This window comes from Crinia signifera, chromosome 6 (genome assembly GCF_055691185.1).
Source record: "Crinia signifera chromosome 6, ASM5569118v1, whole genome shotgun sequence".
Lineage (NCBI taxonomy): Eukaryota > Metazoa > Chordata > Amphibia > Anura > Myobatrachidae > Crinia > Crinia signifera.
This window is the reverse complement of record NC_139222.1, coordinates 144895777-144919267: the sequence shown is the minus strand read 5'-3', so window position 1 is coordinate 144919267 and position 23491 is coordinate 144895777. Positions and strand designations below refer to the sequence as shown.

Genomic DNA, 23491 nt, shown 5'->3' with positions numbered 1-23491 from the left:
CTATATACCTCTATAATGAAGGCTCCATGGCCATTAGACAGCTAATCTCTCGCTGCCATACCTACCCCTCCACCCTACCACACACACTTCTCACTCCTGTTCTCCAACACACTCCAAAACAATTATACAACTTTCACACTGCCTAAACGTTTTAAAAAAAACGGTATTTAAAACGGGTCTGAGCCTTCACATTGCAGTAGATTACCGTTTTAAATAGCGTTGAAATACAATTCACATCAGTCAACCCATTTAATCCCCTGAACACGTTTCAAGGCAAAATGCAGGGGACAGCCTATCACATAATCTGTTGATTTTACTAAATACCGTTTCAAAGTCATTCTCACTGCTTTCCCACTGCAGCCTTAAAGGTTTTAAAATGGAAAAAAAATGGCAATATACCGTTTAACAAGTGCAGTGTGAAAGGGTATAACTGTATGCATTCTGTAATGAATAAACAAAATAAAGAAGGGGGTAGAGGAATTCACTCAAATTAATGATGAATAAAATGCAAATCTTAATGTCTAACAGACCTGTTACTAGACCAATACACGAACTCACAAAGCGACAGCATTAGTTGTTTTCTTTGAAGCTAAGTGAAACAGCTCTTTTTAACTTTGAAAAATCAATCATGCCTTAGAAACATTTCTGTACATGGCCCCTTTTGATAACATCTGAGAAATAGACAGAAAAAAAAAATCTCTTGCCGGCTTTCCGACAAAATGTTGGCTCTGGGAAACATCTCATAAGTAAATGCCATTTCATCAATATATGTTCCTGAGAGATTGTACTGAAGCACTATTTGTCTTGAACACAAACTTCAATGGCCAGGTTTGCTGCACTGGGAACAGAGGCAGAATATAAAAGAGGTGAGACCACCAGTGGGAATTGAGGAAGCCAATTATCAGAACAGCAAAATCACTAATAGGCTGATACAGTGACCAACATAAACAAGCAGGTAGAAAAAGTCACAAATGGGAAGTGAGGACTACATACATATTGCTTTGTACAAATTATATGGATTATTAAAACACACTTCAAGAAAAACTTCAGAATTAAATGCATGTAAATGAGTAAATGCCAGTTGTATAGCTGCTCCAGTAGAGAAATAGGTTAGAATTAGGGTGGCCAATCCCGGGATCGGCGGGATCCCGGGATTTGGCCCCTAAAACGCCGGGATTTCAATCCCGGGATTGGAGTTTCCAATCCCGGGATTTTCGGGATTAGACTGCGCATGCGCAGTCTAATGCCAGGCAGCGTCTGAGCGTGTGCTCAGATGCTGCCCGGCTTCTCCCTTACCCGGCAGTATGGCTCTGCGCAGCGTGACGAGGCCAGAGGTCACGCTGCGCAGGCCAAGTAGCAGCAGGCGCACACACAGCCGTCCAACATGACACGCCCGCCCGCCTGCCTCCTGTATCCTGCCTGCCCGGCTCCTGCTGCTCACCCGCCCGCCTCCCGGCATCAATCAGCCGCCCACCCTCCCAGCTTCACCGACCACCCTCCCGGCCGCACCGCACATGTAAGTAAATATGCGGGGCGGCCGGGGCAGGTTTTTTAATCAGTGAAGCCAATCCCGGGATCGGGCATTTTTCAATCCCGAATTCCGGGATTGAAAAAATGCTCCGGGATTGGCAACCCTAGTTAGAATATGTTACGAGGTGTGTGGTTTATCAAGGGTCATCATTTTGTTAAAATTCAATTTTTTTTTTTTTTTTTACTTGCTTTACAGAATATTTGTATGGGTTTTTTTTTATCACACAGCTGGGGTAATTAATTTAACATTTAATAATAAAAGGTACAACAACTAATGTGTCCTACACATGTAGCGATATAGGGGCATTTTCTAAGCAATCTCACTAGATCGCTTAGAAAATGTTCCCAGTTAATATTCTGTATTATATACAAGATACTTTTGGGCAAGATGCGAATATATATATATATATATAGCTAAGGAATTCTGGGTTAACCAGTCCATCCAGTATATAGTAGAAAATAAGAGGACACTCACACTTTCTTGCTTGTAGCTTTTAAAGATTCTTCCCTAAATTGTATGATGATAGACTGGGTGCACCCCCAACTGGTGAGAGGGAGTGACAGGGGACTGATCCTTCTAAGAAAGGAGGCAAAATGGATCCAGCTGGTGGACACTGATGCCCCTAAGGGCCTAAATGAGTATAATTCTCTATCAGTATTTTTGTGATACATTTCTGATATTACTTATAGCATGTGTTTAATAGGATGGTCTGAGCAACACTAACATTATCTGTTTGTTTACTGTCTGTTAGATTTTTTTAGTATATGTACTTTATAAAGTGTAATGCTTATTTGCGCAGGTACTTTTTGAGCCCCTATGCATTTTAAATATCCTAGACACTGTGTAGGATTATATTTATAGAATATATCCCTGTGCTGATGTGACCTCTTACAATAGAATTTAAACTGTGCCCTCTGATATAGAGGTTTGACCCCTGTTCTATGAATATTCTGCTGTTTATATGACAGCCACCAGCGTGGGTTATGAAATGGAACGCATACGTACTGTAAATGTGAGGCGGCTTCCTGCTGATGATATGCACGCTGCAATTGTTTGCGGTTTCCGGCTAGTGACGCGCATGCCGGGACTGAGTGAGGATATTAGAGGCAACTGGCGTTTAACCCGGAGGTGTGAGCGGCAGGTGAAATATGGTAACAATGGCTGGGAGGTGGCATTAATTATATGAAGTAAGTGCAGTTACATCAGTGGAGGATTGGGAGTATGATCCATATCCTGAATTTAATAGAGTGATGAGGGGTGTTTGCAATGCCACTGGCTGGGGGCATTTAAGGCTCACAGGGTGCCTGTGTTAGTTATGCACTTTAGGAGACGGTAGTGGGGGCCTTGAGAAAGGTCTGGAGGCAGACCGAAACGTCAGCCCACTGTCATACACATAGCACTTTATTGTAGTGGTATATTGGATTAAAACTTTAAAAGCTACAAGCAAGACCGGTGAGTGTCCTTATTTTCTACTATATGCTGGATGGATTGGTTAACCCGGAACGCCTGAGCTAGCGAGAGAGAGAGAGAGAGAGAGAGCGAGAGAGAGAGAGCGAGAGAGAGAGAGCGAGAGAGAGAGAGCGAGAGAGAGAGAGCGAGAGAGAGAGAGAGAGAGCGAGAGAGCGAGAGAGAGAGCGAGAGCGAGAGAGATTGATTGAGTTGAATTAATATTGATTATATTTCTGTAATTACTATATTGTATGACTAAACGACTATCTTACTTACTTTGCAAGTTTTCTGTATATATCCGACACTACAAATGTCATATGTACTGTTATTGTACTTAAAATGCTGATATTCAAATAAACATTTTGAAAAAAAAATGCCCGACATCGCTACATGCGTAGGGGCCATAGCGATAGCAATGCACAGCTCCAACTGACGCTATCGTCCTGCGATTAATATCCAGCATGCAGGATATTAAATCAGTCAGGGCCAGTGTTCTCACCAGAGAATACTGGCCCTGACAGATCACTCAGAGCAGACATATTGCTGTGTGCAGAGCGATATTGCTGAGCATTCTCAGCGATCTAGCACCGCTCAGAACGCTTAGCAAATCTGTGTGTGTAGGCCCCTTAAATCATGATTACAATTAAACCATTCCTAGAGTAGTTTCTCAAATGATTTAAAAGTGACCCTGTGACCCTTACGTACAGACACTATCATGAACACAAAAATGTGTACATTTAACTATAAATCGCAGGCATCTCAAAAGCTCTGCCAGAGCCGGAGAATATTTCTCCTTTTGACAATGTGGAGGCAACCTTTTCCTGGAGGTCATGACACACGTTACACACCTACAGGGCTTCATCAGACTTGCAGTGTTGCTCCAGTCTAGTGTTCCAAACAAGGGGGCAGATGTATTAAACCTGGCGAAGAGATAAACTGGAGATAATGTGAAAGGAGATAACACACCAGCCAATCAACTCCCAACTGTTATATTTCAAACACAGCTGATTGGCTGGTGCATCATCACCTTTTACTTTATCTCTTCGCCATGCTTAATACATCTGCCCCAAGGTAACTAGTTGTCCACATATATGGTGGGAACAGGTGAAGAGAAGGTGGTCATTTCTAATTATTGAAACACACCATCCTGAAGAAGCCCGTGGGCGAAACTAGTTGATGCTGTGGATACCCTGATATTGCCGTTGTGCACACACGGCTTAGAAGGGTAAGTCTGCCGGCAGACACCCCTGCATTTTTTGGAATACCAGGTACTCACATTTTTATTGACTTTGATACCACTCCACATAAAGGAGTCCACCTCAGCTGTTGCTGAACAAGGATCATACCGGTACTGGACTTTTATATGTATTGTCTTGTCTGTGTTTCCCAGTCCTCCTGTGTCCAATTGTATACCGGTATTAGATGTTTTTATAGCTTTTCCAAATACGCTAAACCACTAGAATATTTTAATAAATGTGGTGCTAATTATGTACATTACCAGTTTTGAATAAACTATTACTTTTTATTTATATCATACTTTGTGCAAGGCAATTTAATTTCTAATCTTTAACTCTATTGACTAAATTTGTAGTTTCATCTCTTATCATATTCTGGTTAGTAAGCGCAGGGTGTCCCATCCACACCTGTCTAATTATTGAAAACACTGAAAAATACAAAAGTTCTTGGGGATTTCTATCCCACAATACACAGCATTCGGAACCATTATTGCCTCATCAGAACAAGATCATTCTAGGTTACAAACTAAGATACAGGCCAACATAAGTCACCAGTATTAGAATGGCAACACACACATGTTTGACCATGGTTGTTGATTCAACAGTGATACGAGTAAATTGGTTCAGAAATTGGAGCTGGTAATGAAAATCTTATCAGCTTCAGTAGAACGAACATATTGTACACTTGGTTTGGTGTAGTCAAAACCGAAAACCTGCAAGGGTACCAACAAAGCTGCAAAACATGTGTTTCTTTTTAAAGGCATTCAATACACATAATGTATAGGCTTGTTTAGATTTAAAAGTCAGGCAAGGCAATTCACTACTGTAACTTTTAACATTGCTGTTTCTTTGCTTGTGTAATCATGCAGTGATTCAGGTTGCCACTGTCCAGTCATTTCAATTAAATATATTACAGTATTTTAAAATAACTGATTATTGTTTTTACTTTAAAATGTTTTCTTAATCATATTTATATGAATCCAATAAAACAAAATATCTGTCAGGTGTGTGTTACCCTTCAACCTCCTCTATTAGCATAAGGATTGGGGGCCCTGTCCAGCTGGGGAGATCCCTTCACATGCTAAACACCGGGTCAGACGGAACATGTCCCAGGGGATGCAGCCATCTTTGAAAAGAGAGTCCCCGCTCTGCAAAAGTGGGTAAAATACTCGCTATAGGGAGTATTTGTGAACCCTGCAATTTAAAACTTATTTCCTCCAGCATATATCAAAAGATGACTTTGGAATTACTACAAAGGGCATACTTATCCTCAGGTATTGCAGAGGGCCCTAAATGTCTAGCTGTAGAAGCATTGCCATCATATACAACAGTTATGGAGAACCAACTCATTAAAGCACTTCGGTCTTGGGGGTACCCTTACATTGGTCACTTTTTGGGCATTTGGTAGACCAGCCTCATGTTCCACAGAGTAGATAAAAAGTTGCTCTTACTCCTAGCTGCAGTGGGCCTGAAGCCTATATTACAACAATGGATGCACAACTCATCCACTACTAGATCTATGGTGATTTCTAGGCCACTTTAATTAGAGTCATTAGCACCTGACCTATTTTGCTGCTGCGGTAAATACATTCATACATTACTTCTATTGGTGGATCAGGATCCTGACTTACATGGGTTATTCTCCCTAACGGGGCTCCACAACCCCATAAAGAGCGAACAGAACCTGTGGCGAGCACACCAAACCCACAAGGGGCATCTTTGTGATCGTCCCACTGTTGGAGTATTAGCAGTTGGGATTCAGACGTCTGACTGTCAGAATCCCGACTGTCGGACCCCCATAGTTAGTTGTATAGTTCTTGTCTCTGGTCTGCCGCATGGATGGTTCGATGACTCATTGATTTCAGATTAACACTGCTTGTGTTGATGTGTTTGCTTTCTTTAGCTCTCAATTTTGGTTTATTAAGTATTCGTTTATAATATATTCTTTCTCTGTCATGCTTAAACTCCATTTGACAGTCACATGAGCATGTCCAGTAGGGCGGAGTGAAAAAACTGAAATTGAGAAATTTAAAAATCGGCTAGTGTGGGAAAGTTGTGACTTGACCTGAATAAGAAACGTGCAAAAGCGTTTTGATCTGAGTCAACATCTTCTGTTCTGGCAAGAGGCCTAAAGTTTCACTTTTTAGGTGAAAATAACGAAACCTATGAAGATGCTCCAATCTAGTTATAATTATGTCAGGATGTCTTAGAGTGGTTCATTAACCCCTTCCCGACATATGACGTACATTTACGTCATATGTCGGTTGCGGGGGAATCAAGCCAGCTCACAGAGTGAGCTGGCTTGAAAGAGAGCAGGTAATGGCTGTATATTACAGCCAGGTACCTGCTCTCACGGCCACGAGCGGCGAGTTCGCCGATCGTGGCCGTTTAACCCTTTAAACACTGCGGGCAAAGCGCCCGCAGTGCTTAAATAGCTGATCGGAGGGGGGGCGCCCCCCTCCGGCGCCGATCGGGGCCCCCCGCGGCGAGATCGGAGGGTGCCGATCGGTTGCCATGGCAGCCAGGGGTCTAATGTAGACCCCTGTGCTGGCCATGTCAGCATTCCTATTACATCCTGCCTGAGGCAGGATGTAATAGGAAGTGCTGAAAATCACTATGTTCAGCCATAGAGCTCTATGGCTGAACCTAGAGCAGGCGATCGCGCCCCCTAGTGGTCAAGTACACTAGGGGGCCTTGTAGTAAAAGTAAAAAAAAAAAAAAAAAAAAAGTTTAAAAATAAAAAAAAATATTAAAAGTTCAAATCACCCCCCTTTCCCCATTTCACAAATAAAAATAAATAAAAAATAAAAAAAATAAACATATTTGGTATCGCCGCGTTCCTAAAAGTCCGATGTATTAAAATATAACATTAGTTATCCCGCACGGTTAAAGGCGTAAACGGAAAAAAATTCCCAACGCCAAAACTACGTTTTTTGGTTGCATCGCCTACCCCAAAAAAAGTAACTAAAAGAGATCAGAAAGTCGCACATATCCCATAATGGTATTAATTAAAAAGTACACTTCAGCCCGCAAAAAATGAGCCCTCACCCAGGTCCGTAGGTGGAAAAATAAAAAAGTTATAAGCCGCAGAACATGGCGACGCGACGCAAATTAGAAAAACCGTAAAATTTTCTATTTTTTTTTAGTGGTAAAACGTAACGAAAACTATATAAGTTTGGTGTCACCGGAATCGTAACGACCCATAGAATAAAGATAACCCATCATTTTAAACGAACTATGAACTCCAAAAAAACCGTAACCAGCGCAAAATTGTGGAATTGCGTTTTTTTTTTCTTTTTACCCCACATTGAATTATTTCCTGATTCCCCAGAATATTATACGGTATAGTAAATGGTACCATTAAAAAGTACAACTTGTCCCGCAAAAAAAAAGCCCTCATGTGTCTATATAGCCGGAAAATTAAAAAAGTTACGCTTATTTGAACGCAAGGAGGAAAAAAAAAAAAAAGTTAACAAAAAACGCCCCGTCGGGAAGGGGTTAATATACTTTAGCATAGTAAAAAACAGTACGAGCTTGTCCTAGTGCAAAGTGACTGACTGGCGGGAGAAAAAATCCCTAATAATTGACCCATTTTCATGGTCACAATTGTGAATATTGTGTGTTTTCTCCTAAACGTTTTTATAATAGAAGAAGCACAAATAGTCTAAATGGAATTTCAGTGACACTGGGTGAAATATAACACTGCATAATGGCCCTTAATCAGACCTGATCGCAGTACAAATTTGTTTTCAAAATGGGCAAAACAAATGCTGCATTGCAGGTGGGGCAGATGTAACGTGCGGAGAGGTTAAATTTGGGTGGGGTGTGTTGAAACTGAAATCTAAATTGCAGTGTAAAAATAATGCAGCAGGTATTTACCCTGCACAGAAACAAAATAACTCAACACAAATCTAAAGGTGGCCATACATCTACAGATTGATTGTGAGATCTTGCTGGTTGGAACAAACACCTGGTAATATCTGAATGAGAGTTTTTGGCAGTTTTCCAGCATTTCAAAGCAAAGTATCAGCATTTCAAAGCATCCATTACCAGTATTTTGTTCCAAACAGACAGATCGGACAATAAATCTGTAGATGTATGGCCACATTAACTCCCTCTGCACATGTTACATCTGCCCCACCTGCAGCTGCATTACAGCATATAATTATGCCAAAGATAAGCCAATATATTAACAGTTAAATACATTAAAGTGCATTATGCTGTAATAAGTATTGCTGATCAATCCTGCCTAGCAGGGCTGTCTTTTTGTATGGGCTTAATGGGCACTTGCCCAGGGGCCCCAGGCGTATAAGGCGTATCTATGTTGATAGCTGAGGATCCCCTTTTTCCAGGGATACCAGAATTTTGAAAATCGGCCCTGGGGAACTGCAGATATCCAACTTCAAAGCAGCAGTCCACATCCGACCTGTTAATTACAATTTCCAGTCATATTTCTCAGGTTCTCTCTGACACTAGCGGCTTGTCTCTATCATGCCCAGAACCAGAGATATCAGCCTTCAAGCAGCCGGTCCCTGCTCCAGCTCCAAACGTCTGGTGTAGTTTTATATTTTTGTCAATGGATTGCTCTGGCTCCTGATCTCTGATACCCAGGTTCCCAGCACCTCCTGAAAGTTGTGACTCTAGGTTTTTATACTAGGCTAAGAAATCTATTTCCAGATAATGGCGATATCTGCAGTCAAACAAGCTGCCCTTCCATCGGAAAATGACGAATATTAAGCCCACTCCATTATCCAACCGTCCCCTGTGTATAAAACACCCCCTACCTCCCTGGAAGTCATTTACAAGGGACCCTTCATACAGCTCAGTGCCCCCTTCCACACGTTAGTGTTCTCCCTCCCACCACCTGTGCAGTAAAGGAGTAATTAGCAGAAGTTACTGCTCCAGGTCCTACATTTTGAATGGAAGATAGAGCACCCCTCCCACCTGTGGGACATCAAAGCTGCTGCTGATACCACCCCCCACCCCTAGGAGGGGAGAATTGGTAAGGGCCCCAGTGCATTGCTTTGCCCAGGTGCCCACACTGCTGTTAAGACGGCCCTGCTGCCTAGAAATGAACACAGTGATTGGCATATATGTACTGCTGGACACCACTCATAGAATGATTAACCTGTTAATTTTTGAATCAATGTATTTGTTTATTTATTTATTTACAGTTTATTATATAGCGCAGCAGATTCTGTTGCGCTTTACAATAGTAGACAGTGATAAAACAAACTGGGTAATGACAGACAGACTTGGGGGTTAGAGGGCCCTGCTGCAAGCTTACAATTTATTACATCATAATACACTTCAACGTATTTAACAGGTAATATATTGGCTTATCTTTGGCATAATTATATGCTGTAATGCAGCCCAATCATGTTCCCAGTATAGGGGATGCAACATTGTTTTTCTGTCAATAAACAGAAGTGATATGTAAAATGATACATTAGACAGTTTACACTGTTACTTGTAAAACTTTGTAACAGTTACTGTTTTTCAATAACAGACTGCAACAGTTATTTCTTATTTATATACACAGGATTGTCTATCTTTGTATATGCACTGCAAAGAGAGCAGCATAAATCCAATTTCATGTAGTTCAGTGACACTGTGTGAAATATAACACTGCATAGTGGCCCTTAATCAGACCTGATCGCAGTGCAAATTTGTTCTCAAAATGGGCAAAAAAATGCTGGACTGCAGGTGGGGCAGATGTAACATGTGCAGAGAGATTTAAGGTGGCCATACATCTACAGATTTATTGTCCGATCTGTCTGGTTGGAACAAAATCCTGGTAAAAGATGAGAGCAAATGACAGTTGACCATTTGCTTTGAAATGCTGAAAAACTGTCATTCAGATATTACCAGCTGTTTGTTCCAACCGGCCCAATCTGACAATCGATCTGTAGATGTATGGCCACCTTTAGATTTGTGTGAGTTATTTTGTTTCTGTGCAAGGTAAATACCGGCTGCATTATTTTTACACTGTAATTTAGATTTCAGTTTCAACACACCCCACCCAAATTTAACTCTCAGCACGTTACATCTGCCCCACCTGCAATGCAGCATTTGTTTTGCCCATTTTGAGAACAAATTTGTACTGGGATCAGCTCTGATTAAGGGCTATTATGCAGTGTTATATTTCACACAGTGTCACCGGAATTCCATTTAGAGTATTTGTGCTTCTTCTATTATAAACACGTTCAGGAGAAAAACACACAATATTCACAATTGTGACCATGAAAATGGGTCAATTATTAGGTATTTTTTCTCTCACCAAAGTCATTCACTTTGCACTAGGACAATCTCGTACTCTCTTTTACTATGCTAAAGTATATTAATGAACCTGACATAATTTTAACTAGATCGGAGCATCTTCATAGTTTTCGTCATTTTCACCAAAAAAGTGAAACTTCAGGCCTCTTGCCAGAACAGAAGAGGTTGACTCAGATCAAAATGCTTTTGCACGTTTCTTATTCAAGTCAAGTCACAACTTTTCCACACTAGCCGATTTTGAATTTCTCAATTTCAGTTTTTTCACTCCGCCCTAATGTCCAGGCTTGTTAACAATATGTTTTATAAAAGTGTCCAAAAATTTCTAATAGCTCTATACTCCCGACCAGTTATTTTTCTGGTAATTTTGTAATATATTGTCTTACCAGCTATGTATTACTGTATTTGTCTGATATGCATCACGTACCTTTATTCTGTGTTACATTGAGCTTTAACAAAAACACATTAAGAAAAATAAAAAAAAATCAGACAATGACATGACCGGAGACCGACATGGCAATAGGAGAAGGTCCCCATCACTAACTGAACTGAAGGGATTGGTGGCCAAGGTAAACATATAGGGAAAGCACAGAGGGGAGGGGAGAGAACTGACCCTTTGACTCTGCATTTTCTGGATATGTACTATTTGTAGCAGTGAAGAGAATTGTGCAAGTATTTGCAAAAATGCTTCAGGATAGGAACATTTAAAATTGGAAAAAGGACTCTTAAAATGGTGCTAAATATTTAACAAGCTTTCGTCAGAACATATAGAACTTGTATTTACAGCCAAGTTACTGTACACCGCATATTGCTATACACTTGAACAATTGAGTCCAACAACAGCGCACAAGAACAGATTCTGAAATCAATAGAGAACTGTCAAGTCAGTTTAGTCTCGAAGAAGATCACTGGATGTAAAAGGCCAAGCCTTGCTGTAATGGTAATTTAATGACTATGGATATTTTCTGGATTGGTAGAAAAAGGAAAAACAGAATCTAGATATTGAAAATGTGTCTCTTTGAAGAATTCAGTAGGTCTTGAGAGATGAAGCTTTCCACCAGCAATTAACAAGACATGTTCTACAATTAGTAAACCAAGAAGATACAGGGAACCTTGGGGATTTCCTGTGACACTAAGATTGCTGACAAGTTAGAATTACAAACTGAGCAGTCACAATAAATTAATCAGCAAAAGAACAGTATTCTAAATAAACACAAGATCGACAAAGTAATGGGAATTGGATTACATTGTGTGCATACAGTTGAAGCATTTCTGAGCACAAAGCAATATCCATTCTGGTAGGGTTGTGTGACTTAAATACATGTGTTCTGGGGGTTACGATGCTAGGGTAGTAGGAGGGCAATCTTTTGTAGTACAGACTAGGTGCTCCAGTGTGACAGATCACTAGCTCCAATTCACTATTACAGGACTTTCATCGGACTGCTACCCTATGGAATGCCCTTCCTAGCACAATAAGACTCTACTACCTTCCAAACGTTCCCTGAAAACTCACCTCTTCATCATATTTAACACGCAGGGGTGTACACATGGAGCGATTTTGTGCTATTTTCTAAGCAATCTTACTAGATTGCTTAGAAACTAAGCACAAATCTCTCCGCGTGTATGCTCTGAGCGATTCCGATGCGTGGCCCCACACATCGGAATCGCCTGCTGATGAAATCTAGTAAAATTGCTAAGAATTTTTTTTTCTTGTTGCGTATGTACACAGGACGCGATCGCGTCCTGAATCCATATCCCCTCACTGCTCCACGGTGGGGGTGGGGCGCGGGAAGCGCTGCTGGGTTTGAAAACACTGGCCGCACGCTGATTGGCGGAAGCGCTTCGAATCTCAGCACAGATCTCTACGTGTGTATGCCCCTTTAGGCACTTATGTATTATATAGCTTCACTTCTGGACTTGCAACTTGGTGGGACTGCTATGCTATTACTGGTGCCTGTACTTGTGTTTCCCTCCTATATCCCTATAGATTGTAAGCTTGCAGCAGGGTCCTCTTACCGACAAGTCTGTCTGTTACCCAGTTTGTTTTATCACTGTCTACAATTAGTAGAGCGCAATGGAATCTGCTGCGCTATATAAGAAACTGGAAATAAATAATAATAAATAAAAGGAGAGTATGTTGAAGAGATAGATGTTGCATTTAAGATGTATTTACTATGGTGTGGCTATTTCCATGACAACTTCATTTTTCCACCATCTCTGAAATGGTGGGGATCAGATCTCTGCCTATACATTCCACACACAAAAGTACATACACATAGCACTTGCCCACCGTAGAGGACCACATTTCTTGGCACAACTGGGACCTTATTCAGATCTGATCAAGGTACAAATTTGTTCTCAAAATGGGCAAAATCATGTGCACTGCAGGTGGGGGCAGATGTTACACGTGCAGAGAGAGTTAAATTTGGGTGGTTTGTGTTGAAACCGAAATCTAAATTGCAGTGTAAAAATAATGCAGCCAGTATTTACCCTGTACAGAAACAAAAGAACTCACACAATCTAACTCTCTCTGCACATGTTACATCTGCCCCACCTGCAGTGCACATGGTTTTGCCCATTTTGAGAACAAATTTGGGTACTTGTGTACTATCACGGGGCCCATCGCATCGCAGACCATATCGCATGTGATGCGATATCGCGCGATGTTCCACAAAGTCATACAACTTTAAAATTGTATGGCATTGTATATGGTATACAATGCAATGGGATGCGATTATAACTTGTATAAGCACACTAATGGGTGCTTACAATGTTAAATGCACCCCACGCCACCCCCAAGTATAAACATGAACCCGAAGTGTGGCGAGCACAGCGAGGCCGCGAGGGGCGGCGGTACGCGCCCTACGACCTTTTCATACCCCCACTATCCACGTCGGCGTGGAGCTGATTTTATAAAGTGCCCGAGCCTGAAGCGTGGCGAGCGAAGCGTGCCCCGTGAGGGGACGCGCAGAACTTCACAGGTATACGCCGTCGCTGCGCTCACCACGCTTCGCGCTCGACACACTTTATAAAATCAACTCCACGCCGACGTGGATAGTGGGGGTATGAAAAGGTCGTAGGACGCGTACCGCTGCGCTCGCCACGCTTCGGGTTCACGTATATACTTGGGGGGTGGCGTGGGGGTGCATTTAACATTGTAAGCACCCATTAGGGTGCTTATACAATTTAAAATCGTATATGGGACACAATCGCATCGTATGCCATCGGTGTATGGCATGCGATGCGATCAAAAATCGGGCGACAAGTTATATGCTGGTTATTTCTGTATCCAAAGAAACACTTTTAGAGCATCTACCAGATCTAGCGTCCACTTGCCTCTAGCCTCTTTTCAGAGTAAACAGACTAGCACTCGGTAGCACCGGGCATCTTTTGTTTTGCAACCTTTTCCGTTAGATAACGGCCAGTTTGCAAAATGTTTCTACATTATCTGCATAAGAAATGGAACATTAGTGTTTTCCTGGAAAACAGCAATGTCCAATTTCATATGCAGATACAGCCACACACAGACTATAGGCATGCCACAGTAGCTGCTTGTGCGTCATATTCAACGAAAACTTAAAAAAAAAAAAAAAAAGATGCCCGGCACTACAGAGTCACACAGAGCTCATGTGTTACGTATAATGCAACTTGTATCATGTGGAGGATTGTTATACAGAATGTGAATACCATAAAGTGTGTGTGCCTCTTTTCTTGCAAGAAAATGCCTGCGTCCACAAATTTTTTTATTTCACACAACCTAATAGCATTGTCCGAAAAAAATATGACCCAAAAAGAAACCTATAACACTGTTGCCCTTCCTTTGAATACTTCTGGTAGATACTAACCATTGCATACTGGGAATACCCCACAAAAACTGCCAGTTTGGTGGTGGGTGCTCATCACAAGTTGGCGTCTCCCAGATACTTATGCTTGCACATTTTTCCCTCTCTTACAACACATCAGCTTCATAGTTTTGCAGTAACAGAAAATTATACACCTCAGGTCAAAAATTTGTAAACTTATGGGAGTATATTTACAATTGTGTTTATGCCGGATATTTCTAAGGGCAATCATTTTAAAACAAGCTTTGCCCTTTTAAACATTGGCCAAATAAACGATCAGAAGAATAAATAAACAAATTGGAGTCAATATATGATTTAAAGCTAAATTCTGTAGCATGCACGCAGGAGAATTAGCAGATGAACAGCTGCAAATGCTCCTGCATTTGTCATATTGGGAGGTCAGGGTCTGGTGTGATGCTCACGCTGTCTCATTCCTGGCCTCCCAATTCTAGATCTGCGTCTCTCATCCACACTCATTACTCGCTCCCACTTACACTTGCAGGATTTTTGTCGGACAGCACCCACCTTACAGAATGCCCTTCCACGCACACTAAGACTCTCCTCTAGCCTCCAAAATTTCAAGCGTTCCCTGAAATCTCACCTCTTCAGGCAAGCCTATCATTCAGGACAACCTCCAGTAGCATTCATATCTAATTGCATCCCATCAAGACTGTCTAGTAATCTGATGGGACTGCCATGCTATGGAATGCTATCCTTATTTATCCCTCCTATTATCCCTATAGATCATGGGTCTTCAAACTGCAGCCCTCCAGATGTTGTGAAACTACAATTCCCAGCATGCCTTGCCACAGTTTTGCTATAAGGGAGTGTTAAAACTGTGGCAAGGCATGCTGGGATTTGTAGTTTCACAACATCTGGAGGGCCGCAGTTTGAAGACCCATGCTATAGATTGTAAGCATGCGAGCAGGGCCCTCCTACCCACATGTCGGTTTGTTTCTACCCAGTTTGTTTAATCACTGTTGTTTCCAATTGTAAAGCGCAACGGAATATGCTGCACTATATAAGAAACTGGAAATAAATAATTGAAGAGATATGAAAGAAGGACACTGTGCTAGAAATTGCTCCGTATGGACAGGGCATACCGAACAGAAAATCATTATGTCTAATGGGATTTATCTGGTTGTGAGGTACATAGCTTTAGCCATTACACCAATGGTTCCCAAACTGTTTTGAGTCTGCCTAAATTATCTGAATTATTTTCACAGCAACCCTAGGCCAAACGTTTGTTATGAATAAATAATGAAGTAAAAATAAAATAAGTGTTCCCGCTAGGCTGTTTTAGCCCTCTGGCAGCGCCCCGCTAAAACAGCCTGCCTCCGACCCATCTGGTGTGACCAGGGAAGCCCGGTACTGCTGTAGATAGTGATGCCCAGCAGAGTAGAGCCTTCAGGGTGGCCGGGCATGCCCCCTTCAGTGACGCCGGCGGCCAGGCCCGCCCCTTTTCTTCATGATGACAGGCCCGCCCCTTTTGTGACGTTGGCGGCCGGGACTGCTCAAAATAGTGACGTCAGCGGGCCCGGTCCAGCCCCCCCTACGCTACCCCAGTGCAGCGGTGCCCTGCCTGCCCTAGTTCCTAGAACAGTGGTAACCAACCCTGGTCCTCAAGTACCTCCAACAGTGCACGTTTTCCAGGTCACCCGGCAGGTGCACTCATTATTCAGGCACATTTGAAAAGATCCACAGGTGGAGCTAATTATAGCACTTGTGATTCTGTGTGGAGACCTGCAAAACATGCACTGTTGGGGGTACTTGAGGACCAGGGTTGGGAACCACTGTCATGAAGGAACACTATAAAATGATCTACGTTGTTCTTATGTCATCCTTAGCTTCAGTTATTAGGTGTGGGACATGATTTGCTTCTGTTTGTCCAAATAATTTATGGAGTGGCACTGGTTTTTGTCGGTTACATTTACCATAAATCATTTTAAATGGTTCTAAACCACCAATCTAGGGCACCCCTGGCACATACTTTCTGAAGTACTGCATTACACAATTTTAGGCATAGACATTTATAACCACATTCATATGCTCGGTCGGACACAGGATCTCAATCCCAGATCTGGAACTTTCACACTAAACCCAGGTCGCTAATTCTACACAGGGCGATCCAGATTTAACCCAGGTCGAATCGCTGGGTTGGTCGACCCAGGTTATTAGGTTTGGTGCTTTCACACCTCACCTCGACCAGGCAATATCCCAGGAATTCAATGTGACATGTAAGGAGTATAAAATAATTTTCAGTACTGATACAATACAAGATGATGACCCCTCCATCACCCCAGTTATACAGCCAACAGCAGTTAAATGTGTGTTCCCCTTCACAAACATGACATGACAAACACCTATCTTCAACCTGTTCATACATCGGATGCCATTCAAGTACAAAATGCTACAAAGAAAGTTAACTGCTTTTATGCAATATCACAGAAAACTGTAGTATATTGTTTAAATAAGATTGATAATTTGGTAAAACATGCTATTTTGCAATTTCCAAGACATAGAATGACATAGATAGATAGATAGATAGATAGATAGATAGATAGATAGATAGATAGATAGATAGATAGATAGATAGATAGATAGATAGATAGATAGATAGATAGATAGATAGATAGATAGATAGATAGATAGATAGACCAAATGCACTGTTAAAATTTTTTCAAAATTAATGCTTACCATATGGGACATTCTAAATTCTTCTGCATAATAGACAATACATTGTGAATGTCTTCAACATCCTGGGCAGAACAGGTCATTTTCCTCTCTCTTCTGAAATGAAAGTTTAACACTTATTCTTACACCGCTTTAACATGACAAAGCAAAGCTAACCATCCACATATATACAACTACATCAAAGATATCTCAGATGACAGATCATATTTTCACAAGTACAGTACAAATGAAGGAGCAGAGATGCATGGCAATAGAACAGGGCTTGACAAATTTTTAAAAAATCTAGGAGCCAGGATGAAAATGTAGGAGCCAGAAAAAAAATAGTGACAGTGTGCGCCAAAAAGTGACACCATTATGCCTATTACACATGTAACATACCCATTACACATACCCACATGCCACAATGCCCATTACACATTATGCCACACACTGAAAAACCTTTTGCGTACTATACCACACACAATAATGCCCATTACATATACCCCACACACCGTAATGCCCATTACACGGTAAACCAAACACCACGGTAAACCAAACACCCATTACATATATTACCCCATGGCATATTATGTCACAGTGCTGCTCACCTACATGGTCAATGCTATAGGTTTGTGGCTTGATGCCAGGCAGGGGCAGACTGAGAAAAAAATATGGGGGGGGGGGGGGGGGCTCTGTTATCTGGTGCCTCTGTTCTCTGGTGCCTCCCTTTGCGCAAGCAGCGGGTCCCCATGGTGGGTTATAATGTTCAATACAACAGCCAGCATAGTGGCAGCCCGGTAAAACACGGGAGATGGACAGGGAGAGGCAGGGAGCTGGCAGCAGCGGGTCCCTGTGGCTTGCTATCCTATCAACACTTACAGCAGCTTTGGGTGCCCGTTTGAGATATGTAAAAAGATGGTGCCGCAGTGGGTTATGTTCAACATAACAGCCAGCACGGTGGCAGCCCGGCAGAGCGGTGCAGAACTCTCCCGGCTGTTGCTGCATCAGAGCAGGTCAGCAGCGCGCCTATTACACGAGCTAATCGGGAGCCGTGCTTGAGCTTTAAAATAGGCGCGCTGCTGACCTGGTCTGATACAGCGGCAGCCGGGAGAGTTCTGCACCGCTCTGCCGCCGTGCTGGCTGTTATATTGAACATAACCCACTGTGGCGCCATCTTTTTACGTGTGTGAAACGGGCACCCAAGGCTGCTGTAAGTGTTGATAGTATAACCAGCCACGGGGACCCGCTGCTTACAGAGACGCTGCTGCCAGCTCCCTGCCTCTCCCTGTCCATCTCCCGGCAGCCGGGAGAGTTGTGAACTGCGCTGCCCGCTGCTATGAAGCCACCACTCTTCCCGGGGGTTCTGCTTCCTGGCAAATCTGGTCGCCAGTAAGCAGAATCTGGTCGCCATGGCGACCTGGCCCCCGGGTTTTGTCGAGCCCTGCAATAGAATATGCATTGTGCTTCTGAGAAGCTGACAATTAGATTTTAGAAATATACCTTGTAGGTTTTTTAGTTTATAAAATGAGATTAGTGACACAGAATATGTAGTTTACCATTAGATTACACAATGCAAAAGACATTGTTTTACATCTTACGATATAAAACAATATATTTGAGTCAATAACTATGCCGCAGTTAGTTTGTATGCAAGCTGCCACTAACCATGCGGTTGGAAGAATGCATAAGCCCACACCATAAATTACAAACATCTAGGAAACTACAGTAAAATTAAAGCTCTTTCCCAAAATGATGCAAATTTATAACCAAATCGTTAATGAAGAATGTATGCATGCAACGCTATTGCTGGCATTTATATAATTAGGCTCTATTTGGGCCTGGCATATAGTTTCAACTTTGCACAAAGTAAAGGTGCCCATACACGTTGCGATTATCGCATCCGTTTTGTACTTTTAAAGTACAAAGCGCATCTCATGTGCGATAATCGCGCCGTGTACCTGCGGGGATGCAATGCGCGTCCCCTCAGGTACAATATTGTAAAGGACACAAAGTATCTGCATGCAGTACTTTTTTGTGCTTCATTGCATCGCATCAGTACAGGAGTACATGTGATGCGATAAGTTGGAGCAGGCAGGCAAAACAAAATCCACCAAAACCAACACATATTAAGTGAACCTGTGTTTTGACAGCAAAACATATTTTATTAGTAGATCCAATAAGATAGCTAAACATTGGATACGCTCCAATATCTAGGTCGACAGCAGAAAGTATACAAGTGCAAGGTCGACACAGAAAAAGTCCATATGAAGTTTTCTATTTTTTGTGTGAAACTGTGGACACCTGAGCACGTGGACCCCCAATTAGTTTACTGATTTGCTCGCTATGTTGACTCCCCTACTACTTCCCTCAGAACAGTTTACCATCACCTTATGTTGATCTACGGTACTTATATGTTAGTTGGGCCCCACTGAGCTATTTGTTTAGTTTTCCGCGTACGCTCGCCACACTATATAAAATCAACTCTATATCATAATGGATAGTGGGGGTATGAGCGTACTAACTATAGTGTTTGCCCAACTAACATAAGTACCTGATCTACTGCTTGTGCCCTTTTGTTTATGTGACCTAGACATTTCTAGCATCCAGATACAGATTGTACTTTACCCCAATAGAAGGCTAATGCTGGGTACACACCAAAACGATTTTGGCACAATCCCATCAATCTGGATCCAATTCAGACTGATTGGATGCAGATTGGATGCAGATTTGGTCAAAATTGTTTGGTTGGATCTGAATTGGATCCGAATCCAATCCTACCTGCTGCAGGTAGGATCTGTAAAAGAACCATTCATCTGAATACAGAGGGGATCGGATCGTATGCAAATCGTATGATTCGATTTGCATACGATTTGCATCCAATCCAAATCGTTTTGGTGTGTACCCAGCATAAGGGGGGTATTAAGTACTGACAGGTAGCTGGTAAGACCCATCCCTCCCCACAGCCTAACCCTCCAGTGCAGTGTAACCCTAATCCTCCTAACCTGCCACTTAACCCTAGTGCCCTTTTTTTAGAGCCTCAAGTTATTACCCCTCCAGTCCCTGCTATTGCTTAAACCACTCTCTCCCCCTACCCGGCCTAACACACAATTTACACTTACAATCGTGATACCAGTGGCAGAATTCTGACTGCAGGCTTCGCGACTGCCGGGATGCTAAACAACACATCCCTTTAACAGTGCACAGCTGGCCTGGCCAACCTGTGGCTCTCCAGCTGTTGTGAGTCCCATCCCAGCAGGCCCTGACACAGTTTTGCTATTAGGAAAAAGAGAATGAAGCTGGGTGCACACCTAAAGATGTCTCTCTCCAATCTATCAGGTGGGAACAAAAATCTGGAAATGTATATGAACAAATGACAATCATAATTTGCTACCAAATGCTGGAAAACAGACAAATACAAGTGCTTGGATAAATTTGTTTATCAGATTTATTTAACCAATGTGACCAGTGTCTGTTTTCCAGTGTTCTGGAGCAAATTTGGGTTGTCCTTTGCTCCCATACATTACCAGGTTTTTGTTTACACCAGATAGATTGGAAATAAATCTATAGGTGTGTATTAGAGATTCATGGAATTCTGGGAAGTGTAGTTCCATCACAGTCGGAGAGCCACGGGTTAGCCAGGACTAGTGTAAAGTGTTGTATATTAAAGAGATAGACACCAGAACACTTCAGGCAGGCACCCTCTGCTCAGATGGCAACTGGGGGCAATAACTCAGGTAACGGGACACCCTTAAATGTGTTTTTTTCTTGACCACTGGGGATTTATTTATTTATTTTTTAACATTGATACTGGGGATTTCTTATCTAAACAAGTCAGGTAGTAATAAATTCACCAGTGCATCAGATAGCTCGGAAACAAGTGTAGGGACCACTGACCTGACCAGTCCTGATGCACAGCAGCAGAGTTCTACACTTCTATAGCTAGACAGGCATAGAACGAAACACAAACTCTGCTATGCAGAATAATGGTTGCACAGCTCTGCATGTACATGCTATTCTGCTCTGCGGGGTATTACGCGCCGTAACATTTGCATTTATTACATCTACCCCGCAGGTATGTGAGCTCGGTTCAAAGTTTCAACCTGATTTCTACCGAGGAGGCAGAGAGAACCCTGTGAGCTGCTCATCCCGCCCAGGCCCATTCCGTAAGTCTCCCCGTGTTGCCTTACCTGCGGGCGCAAGGTCCCGCTCTTTTAACACTCGCGCGCTTCTCTTGCCCTCGCAGCCGCCGCCTCCACATAATACGTTCCGCCTACGGCCTCCGGTTTCCATAGCAACAACAATGCTGTCCAATAGCCGCGTAACAGTAAACACCCCGACACGCCCACACCCCCGGTGCAGCAGCCAATCTCTGCTCTCAGGCGTTTTCCTGAAGTGACGCTTTGCACGTACGGACCACGCCTCCGTATCCCCGGCGTGCAAGACTGTGGTAAACGCAATGAAGGAAGTGCAAACATGTGACAATAACACTAGTTTTTGCCCAACCGTATTGATTGGGTTGTGTCTAGATCCACTTCCGTTTTGGCACAGACTAGATCCCCTTCAATTTTGATTACAGGATGTGAGGTTCGGTGAGGGCGGAAGTTGATAGATGCCCTCACAACGTTTTTTATTGTAACTGTAATTCACGTACAGTAGGTTATTTTGTTTTATTTTAGCTTCGCTCGTCACAGATTTATTTCCCCCCTCCAGATATATATGGACCCAGTGCATGATGGAAAAATTGACAAAACTGAAAAGGATCTAGACACTACCCTTCTGTTTTGTGGGTAGGATGTGACGCATACCTCCCAACTGTCACGATTTTAGAGGGACAGTCCCGATTTTCGGGTCCTGTCCCGCTGTCCCACCCGCGGCAGGCATTGTCCCGCTGCGGGGGGTGACAGTTGGGAGACCCCCCAATCTAGTAGAATAGACGCTGTGCGCGTGCGCACAGCGTCTATTCTCGTACGAAAATGAGGTCGCGGCTAATTAGCATAAGCCGCGCCCTCATTTGCATACGCCCCGCCCCCTTTTCGGACGCTCGCGCGGGTCCCTATTTGTTCAAGACAAAAGTTGGGAGGTATGGTGACGTTAGGTGAGGGCGGAAGTAGTTAGAGCTACTAGTTCCCATCCTCGGAAGGGACCCACCGCTGACTTCGTATTCGCCGAACAGACCCCGCCGTACACTGCCCATTTGCCATACTTGCCCCTCTCCTTCAGGGAGAAAGTGCTCTGCCCTGGACTTCCCTGGTAATGTATGATTGCCATCACCTGTGGGGAGCTAGTTTATTCATAAGAAAGGTGTTTCACCACAGGTGATGGCAATCGCTTCTCGGCCTTTTGGCTAAGATCAAGTGTAGTATCTGTTCTTATCAGTTGGGTATGGACTGGCCTCTGGCAGAGAATAGAGAAAGGTGAGACTGAGTAGCTGCTCTGATGGGCGGAGGGTGTGGGACCCCTCTGTTTTTTCCCGGGAGTAGTGAAAAGTCTCACTAAGTATCTTCACCTCTGCCAGTGGTAGGAGGCTCCGTAAACCCACTGGTAGGAGGGGGGGAGAAACACTGGGCTTAGTAGTTTGACTCTCTTGACGGGGTTTGTAGCCCCCGAAGGATGAGACAGCGAAAGGCTCAGTCTAGTATCCATTCCCAGGGAGCGGAGAAAGGCTGGGACTGAGTAGATGGCTCCTGTTCCAGAGGTTCGTAGCCTCTGATGGGGAGACCGCGAAAGGCCCAGCTTAGTACCTTAACCCTGGGAGCGGAGAAACACTGGGACTGAGTAGATTGCTCTTCCGGAGGGGGTGCAGCCCCTAAGGGAGTCTTTCGAAAGGCCCAGTGGAGTACCCATTCCCATGCCAGGGGCTGGAAAGTGCCTGCTGTTGAGACGGAGAAACACTTGGTCGGACGCTGACTGGCTGGCTGCCTGGAGTCCGAGGCTGCACTGTGCCCCCGGGGAAACTCGGGGGTGCCGGACATGCACGGGTGATCCCAAGTCACCTTGCACGAATGGCACTTGCACTGCGCACTTCCCTTTAGGTTAGCGCTTCACGTCCTTACCCTGTCCTTTTGGATGGGGTAGGACAATTTTTCACACCCCCCCCCCCGGCCTTCTGGCTAGGGCCTTATTCTTTTCTTTTTATGATTTGCACGTTTTGCACTTCACGTTTTTCGTTAGTTTGTCACGTTTTTTCATTTGGGTAGTGCGGCTGTCCCTAACAGGCCTTCCGTTCCCCAAACGTGACTGGGACTCTTCACCTTTTGGGGAGAGTCCCGGTTCCCTCGAGGGCAACCCCGAGCCGCAAGGCGGAGGGAAGCCTAAGTCGGGTCTCTCCAAAGCACGGGCTGCGGAGGACCCACCGTCCGAAACCCTTCCGGGGGTGGAGGAAACGCGGGTCCCTCTGAGCTTCGGCGAAGAGGACCCACCGATCCCTTTTTTCCCTTCCTCGGCCTTATGGTTGAGGGGGGTCAGGGGAACCATGGGGCCTTTCT

At 43.5% G+C, this 23491-nt stretch overlaps 1 protein-coding gene and 1 pseudogene across 3 annotated transcripts in view; one reads left to right on the top strand and one right to left on the bottom strand.

Annotated features, from left to right (window-relative positions):
• Positions 1 to 21350, bottom strand: part of BRCA1 (BRCA1 DNA repair associated) — a 169694-nt gene extending 148344 nt beyond the window's left edge. Inside the window, exons 1-2 of one of the 3 annotated variants that reach the window (XM_083147536.1) lie at positions 21194 to 21350; positions 17031 to 17123 (exon numbers count right to left, since the gene is read on the bottom strand). In XM_083147536.1, coding sequence (XP_083003662.1) covers positions 17031 to 17123; positions 21194 to 21264 — 164 coding nt within the window. In that variant the 5' untranslated portion in view covers positions 21265 to 21350. Of the gene's footprint in view, positions 1 to 17030; positions 17124 to 20900; positions 21058 to 21106; positions 21172 to 21193 lie in introns of those variants that run through there. The other 2 variants (XM_083147537.1, XM_083147538.1) reach the window with 2 other exon arrangements.
• A 980-nt stretch (positions 21351 to 22330) lies between these two features.
• Positions 22331 to 22539, top strand: LOC146012720 (U2 spliceosomal RNA; annotated as a pseudogene).
• Positions 22540 to 23491: the final 952 nt, after the last annotated feature.